The following is a 7,517-nucleotide window of genomic DNA, read 5'->3' on the forward strand; positions in this document are numbered from 1 at the left end:
AATTATTGATCATTTTTAATAGTATGGGAATTTGCAATCAGCATACTGTTTTTTGCAAGGCTGAACATTAGTTTATTGGGTTAACGTTTTTGGATTTGGTTGGATTTGAAGGAGTTGGAATAGGAAGATATGGCTAATGGGGAGGAGAAAAGCAGTGACTTATATGCAGTTTTGGGGTTGGAAAAGAAATGCACAGACTCGGAGCTCAGAGTAACTCCATCTTTTTTTTATTCCTTGCATTCCTTTTCACTTAATTTTAACTATAATTTTACTTTTTCTTGGGTGATTTTATGTGTATTGATTATATGATTCATCTGTTCTGCTTAACGTGACATATTTAGTGGTAACTACGCATTTCAGTCATAGAAGTTTCTAACATGGGGATTGGTTAATGGTATGCAACACATAATTTTGAAAAGTTGCGAGGTTTTTTCTTATACAGTACATGAGTTTTCTTTGTAATTTATATGTACAGTGGTTAATATTTGTAGCTGTGATTGAGTTGTCCTAGAAGTTTAGACTCAATGCAGGTCTGAATGAAGTGAGGCACTACTTAAAGGAATTGTTTCCAAGACCAAGACCTTCGACTTATTAATACAACCATCATGGGATCCTCGAAACCAAAAGGTACACCGGTGTTTCTGTGTTGATTATAGTGATAATCTTAGATTTTGATTAGGCAGCTTGAAGAATTTGGTATTTAGGGTTGTAAGCAATTTGATTTGAATGTTGATTCTGAATTAATGGAGTATTAATAATTGTGAATTAATGATTCAGAGCCATCTTCAAGTATTCATTGAACACATATGCAGCACCTTGACAAGTGTTACACATTCTATATTTCAACGGAAGTGGCTAAACCTATACCCCAACTTAAACCTATCAATTGGTCAAAAAAAGCTTGTGGCACACCACCAACCATCAAGACTCCTACTTTTTATCTATAATAAATGGATAATAATATATAGTTCGAGCCTCCTACTTTTCTTACTATTGCTATTGCATTGTTGGTGTGACCATATGTAACATAAAACAAAAATTAATCGGACAACCTAGCTCTACTTGTAATCTGGATGAGGAAAAGAGTTGGTCGAGCGTAAGCAAAAGCAGAAGATAACATTATCCATGTGGCAACTCAGATTATATATGAGGTTGGCAGCTGGAAAGATGCCTACATCAACTGAACTTGAGCTTCAGTAGACGTCACATATATATGCAGGATTATATATAAGGAGAAAGGGATCACAACCTTAGTTCTAATTCATGTTTTAAATACTAATGGTTCACTATTTTATATTGCGGTTGTGTAGTGTGGCTCGATACAAGTTGTGAATATGAAAATTAAAGAAATATTCTTTTGTCGAAAAAGTATCACAACAATTTACAACACGCAAGTAAACAGTCTACTGTTAATATATACAAAACTAAGACGTTTTAAAGAAAACCCTACATATATATGTATGTTCACTACTGGAGTCGAGACATGTTAAACTTGGACAGTTAAGTTTGAGACAACATTGATACACTAGTCCGTTGAACAACATATTTGGCATCAAAACCTAACACATCATTGCCTTCTAGTTCTATCCACCCAGCCATGCCTAACACTAAGTTGGTAACCTCGACTGGATGGATATAAAGCAGAAAACCACTAACACAGAAACGAGACACAAAGTTGTTCAACTGCAATATAAAAATGATTTGGAAACTAGATGGGAACTGCATCACCCGTTATCCATTTTCAGAAGACATCTCATCCTAAATCAAAGTGAGTTAATAAACTATATTCAGAATTACGCCAAGTAAAGTAAAAGGCAACATATTCTATTGCTTTTATGATTTTTTCTTTTCTCTTGGTCTTGGATACCAAATATGCTTCGCGCAGACACTGCTGATATAAATAAAGGAGATTAAAATCATTGAATATTTTCTCATATTATAAATACATGTCGTCTGGGATAACATACAAAACTAGCAAGAATGACAATGAGATGAAAAAGGAGAAGACAGTGCAGGTGGATGGAAGTGGCGGCAGTAGAATGCTGCTGCTTCCCGACATGTCATCCGTATAGTCTGGACCAGAGCCTAAACCATTTCCGTCGCCGTCCGAGCTCCACTTCCCCAGGTTGTTGTCCCTGCTCATACAAAAGTGCATTAGGCATTGTCAGAGTATAGTATCGTACAGGTTTTACCATTTCAAACCAAGAAAGCACCACTATTTATAAGTTAACGTGATGAACAAATGTGTTCAGTCAATACTTCAAGTTAAATAGAGTTAAATTAATTAAAGCCAGGCTTAAAAAAGTGAGAATTTACTGTGTATTTCGGAGTGCTCTATTATGAATCTCAGATGGTTCTTGCATATTCATTTATGAGTTCTTTAAAAATAAAAAATAAAAAAAGCCTACCAGTATATGGTAATAACGAATCTTTGAACATCCAAATAGCATTTTTGTTTATTTTAACGGAAGACTACCAAAAACGTTTTTGGTAATTTAAAGGTATATAGGAGAATCATTTTTTTGCACATTTTTTTTACCTCTTGTACTCGTCTCTCTCGTTTTTCTGTTCTCCTAACCATAATATTAGATTGAAAAATAAAAATCGTGCTGAAAGTAAAAAATGAGTGGGAATTAAATCTATCTCACTCTTCACATATCCTAGATGGATTAAGAGTCATTTCAATTGTGGACAAATTGGGATCATTTTGAATATCAAAGAAAGTGAAACTAAAATGCTAGAAGTCCTAGGATGACCCCAACCTCAAACCAAGTAAATCTAACTTACGTAATTTGAGCCTGAAATCAACCCATGCACCGTAAATTTGGCATGAACTAGTGGAAATTACTGAACAGTAAAGTGAGTTCATAGCCAATTAGGAAAAGTAAAAGGGAGGAAAAAGAAGAAAAGAAAAGTGCAGAGGGAAAGAAAAAGAGCAACAAAGAAAAAGCAAGAGACCTGCCACCAACACCAAGGGCACCAGCATGCATGATGAGTTGGTCAATAAGCACAGCAGACTTGGGTTCCACACTGTAGGCCTTCTCATACTTAAGCTCCATTCCCTCTCCAGATGCCACAAAAAATGCTCCATTTACCATTATGTCCCCCTCCGATCTCCAGTTCCAGTCCCTCCACTTCCCTTCCGCCGTCTCCACACGCTTTGTCACCTCCTTGGCATTACGGTCTGATGGAGCAGTGTAGCGGTTTCCCTGGCTGTTAATTGTAGGGTTTCCACTGCCTCCGATGGCGTACATTTCCCATTGAGTGAAGTCATTGTTGACCACGTGGATATAACCCCTTCTACACCTACGAGAATTCTAGAGAACGTCAATATATAACATACATTATTGAATTTCACAATTACATAAAAAATCAAAAGAAACTTAACGGTTGGATTTGAGCCGCTTTAAAATTAATGTATAGCGTACAATGTTTGATGCATAATAGTATGACTAACCTAGGCATTCTCTGCACCAACTTTTCTCCAAAGTGATTGAAGGCTATGGTGACTTGCATGCCGGAGTCAGGCAAGTAGTCATCGCTGTGGCCCAGCAGCATGACTTCATTGTGATGAGAAAAATAATTGTTTGATATTGTTATTCCTGTGGACCCCATCACTGCATCTATCAGTCCATCCTTGCAGTGTGATAGGCTACAATGGTCTATCCATATGTCTTTGGATCCAAAGATGGAGATCCCATCACCGTCTGATTCTGTGCGAAAGCCATAGTGAGTAGGGCTTGAACGCACATTAGCCTGACCTGCACACACAAACAAATTACTAAAATTTGAGGGACTAGACAAATTAAAATTTGGGCCCAACTTTCTGAATGCGATCATTCGTAAACATCATGTATTATAACATGAAGGGTGTTATCCATACACTTATTTTACCTGTTGCACACCTTATAATTTTTTGTTGTCGGATGTGAATCGAAAAATATCAATAGACAAAAATTAACAAATATATGTGGAAAGTAAAATGGGGTGAGTGAATAACATTGCTCTAACATGAATGAGGTAAACATAGATCCTAAAGTAAAAAAGAGTAATCTTGATTTATGTAAATCCAAATAAATATTAGGTGAACACAAATATATACAATTATCAACAACAAGAAGACATATGTATTACAAAAATGGTATATACCAAATAACTCCGGATTCGTATTTGGAAAACTAAAATACTTGTAAGTATCAGCAAACCACGCATACTAGGTAAAGTGTGTATGTATCAAATAAACCGAGACACATATTGGAAAATTTAAAATACGTGCAATTAATATTACGGTTTAGTGATATTCTTCTTCACTTGTAAGTGAGAAATCTTAGATTTGATTCTCTCTAAATGTGAATTTGAACCACATTGTTATTAACCCATTATAAGGTTTAGCATACCACCAACCCCCTAGAGTAGATATTATCGTTTGTTAAAAAAAAAAAATGTGCAATTAATAGCATGTGTATTTTTTTTGTTTTTTCAATAGCATGTCTATTAGGTAATATGAGACATAACAACACATAGGTAAATCGAGTTTTCCTTGCACACGGGACAAAATATTGGTGGCACATTAACTATGGCAAATAAATATTCATGAAAAATAAAATTGAAAAACTCCAGTACCTGACTGATGACAATGGTGGATATGCACATTGTGGATGATGACATTGCTTATGTACTGCAGAGTGATGCATCCACCACCCACAATGTGGACATTGGCTCCGCGGCCATCGAGGGTTTTGTAGCTGTTGAATATGAGTTCTTGGGAGAGCTTGATGAGCATGTTGCCAGGGAACACAATCCAGAGTGGCTCAGTCTGAATCACAGCATATCTGAGAGTGCCTGGCCTCGGAGTCACGGCATCGTCATCCGAAGAGTCCGTCACAATGTAATACTCACCACCTTTGCCTCCATGAGCATATTGGCCAAACCCTATTGCACAATCTGCCAGGCTTTGCCTGTTGTTTGGCCAATCTGGATCACATTTCCAGCAGTCGTCTATCGGGTTACCAGTTAAGCATGCAGAAACCAGCTGGTCTTTCTGGGTTGTTTGCAGCATATGCCTTCTTGCTAATGAAGCATTAACCATCCTGAAAACACACACACAAAAAAAAGTGCAAATTCGTTACTCAGATCTAGGAAAATGGTAAGAAACAGAAGAAAAACAGAGGAAGTAAATGAGGTTATGTACCTATTAACTTGTAGAACAACTTCATCTGGGTTGGGATGCTGACCAGGGAGAGTGAGGTTGACGAATGCTGAGGCAAGAGGATAAAATGAGGTGAGAAGAAAGAGAAGGACAATGCAGGTTCGGGGGATCATTTTTTGAGGAAATGTCTGGAGGGTTTTTGATATTTTGCTGGGAATTTTATACCAATTTGGTACAAGAATGTATGTAGTTAGGGTTTTGGTTATGGAGTTGCGTGATTAATTTGAGAAGATAACAAACAGTAATTGAGTTGTAATACACCGTAGTGAATGTGTGTGAGTGGAGAAGATGACCACTTGCTTCTTCTCCCACACTCCTAACTGTATCCACATTAGTGTCATTTCAGTGTTCTTTTATAATAATTGATGTTAGACTTTTGGGATTTTTATTTCGGATAATTTTTGGGAGAATAAATTTATTGATAAAATTTGTAAATTAAATTAATATATAAATAATAATTCAATCATTAATTTTTATTTATCTATAAATTTAATCTTTTTAGTATTATCCGTAAAAAGAAAAAGAAACTTTGAGAGAGAGAGAGATAGAGAGAGAGATAGAGAGAGATCACTGCAGTGGAATCCAACTGCTCTCGAGGAAACGGTCTCCCAGAAGCTTTTTCCAGCATTACTGGCAATGGTTGGAGATTAATGCTGTTGGAAAAGTAAATCTGTTTGGAATACACTAATTATCTTTTATCAATATAAATACATGAATTATAGTTCACTTTGTAATGAATATAAACACAAATCTTAATTACAATAGGAGATAGATGTTGGTTGACTATAAACATAAATCCTAAAAGCTAGCTAGTACCAAAAATAAATGTGAATGTAGAGAGATGCGTTCTATGCCAAATTTAGTCAAATTATTATACGCGTTGAGTTTAGAGTGTTATAGTTAAGTTTAGTGTTTTGAGCTTAGAGCGTCTACGATCGAGTTTAGTATTATGATTGCACACGTATTAAAATTTAGACAATTTTATAATACCATATTGGCATGTTATATGATCATAATGTTGTTACAAATGTAATATTTTCTCCATTATTACCCATGTACCACTCCAACAGCACTTTTGAATGGTTAATTAGTGTCATTTTTTTTTAATTTTTTCCCCCTTTATCAAAGAGATTTGTATTTCATTAATGGAAGCAAATTTTAGAATAAGATAGTGCTATTCATACACCTATTTTTTACCTGCCACACATCCTTGTTAATTTTTTGTTATTAATTTATTTTCAATTCATTCTATTTGACAGTTGAAAATTGAAAAATTATGTGAAAAATAAAAATAAGCGGTGAATAGCACTACCCTTTAGAATATTATGAAGAGATTAAGCAAATTTAGGCATTTGTAGACAAAACCTTTGGACCCCAAAAGAAAAAAGAATACTTCCCACTTGTAAACAAAACCTTTGGACTCCAAAACAGAAAGTGGTCCATTGGTAAGAGCGTGGACTACGACTTTCTAATAAAAAAAAAATATGGGAGGTCCCATGTTCGATATTATGAGCTGATGAGTTTGTTTGACTGTAGTCACAAGTAGGGTGAAATTCCTCATAGCCTATCCGAATCCGAAAATAGTTTATAACCGTGGTTTGTCATCAGTTTCTCCTTTTATAAAAATTAAAAAAAATAAAAAAAAAATAAAAAAAAGGGAAAAAACAAAAAAACTTCCCGCTTGTCATCCAGCTCACAAATCAACCAGGTGCCAAAAAGTCTTATATATGGATAATGATTAACCATGATGTGTAAAATTGTGCTCCATATACAACATGTTTTACAACGTCAATTTGTCAAACCGCTAGATATACTAGATAAGGTAGAGTTTAGTTTAGTCTAATGATTGATGACATGGCACTAGCTAATCGGACCATTAGTCTAGGTTTATGCAGTATTATGGAAAGGTTGGTAGGTAAGGAAGTTGGTATCTCGTGGTGCCCGGACGGGGCTTTTTGACTTTTTGGACCTTACTCAAACCACAGTTAAGACTCTGCACTGCCCAAGTTCAGTCTTCAGCTCGTACAGTGTCAGCTTTCACCACGTTCATGTATAATTCTTTATCTATCTATTTTCATTTCCTTTCCTCCACTTTTCTTACATTTTATTTTTACCTTGTTTTCTTTACAAAAAAATTAATATAGATGTTGACGTAATTTAATAATAACCATTTAAGTAAGAGGAAAAGAAATGAGAGAAAAATTAGAAGGGGAGAGAATCTTCTTCCATTATAAACACCTTATCTGCTTGAAGCTCTCCCCATTCTTTTGTGGAGAAATGTTTATAATATGAATATATCTAAATTGTG

General features: G+C 35.3%; 1 protein-coding gene across 1 annotated transcript; it reads right to left on the reverse strand.

Annotated features, from left to right (window-relative positions):
- Positions 1-1,916: 1,916 nt before the first annotated feature.
- LOC126618493 (probable pectate lyase 12) lies at positions 1,917-5,548 on the reverse strand. The gene is made up of 5 exons (XM_050286581.1): positions 5,192-5,548; positions 4,624-5,090; positions 3,458-3,761; positions 2,959-3,306; positions 1,917-2,135 (listed from the first exon to the last, which is right to left on the reverse strand). Exons 1-5 carry the CDS (start codon positions 5,320-5,322, stop codon positions 1,937-1,939), a joined length of 1,449 nt encoding a protein of 482 aa, XP_050142538.1. The 5' UTR covers positions 5,323-5,548; the 3' UTR covers positions 1,917-1,936.
- Between the last annotated feature and the right edge of the window lie 1,969 nt (positions 5,549-7,517).

The sequence above is a fragment of the Malus sylvestris genome, chromosome 4 (genome assembly GCF_916048215.2).
Source record: "Malus sylvestris chromosome 4, drMalSylv7.2, whole genome shotgun sequence".
Lineage (NCBI taxonomy): Eukaryota > Viridiplantae > Streptophyta > Magnoliopsida > Rosales > Rosaceae > Malus > Malus sylvestris.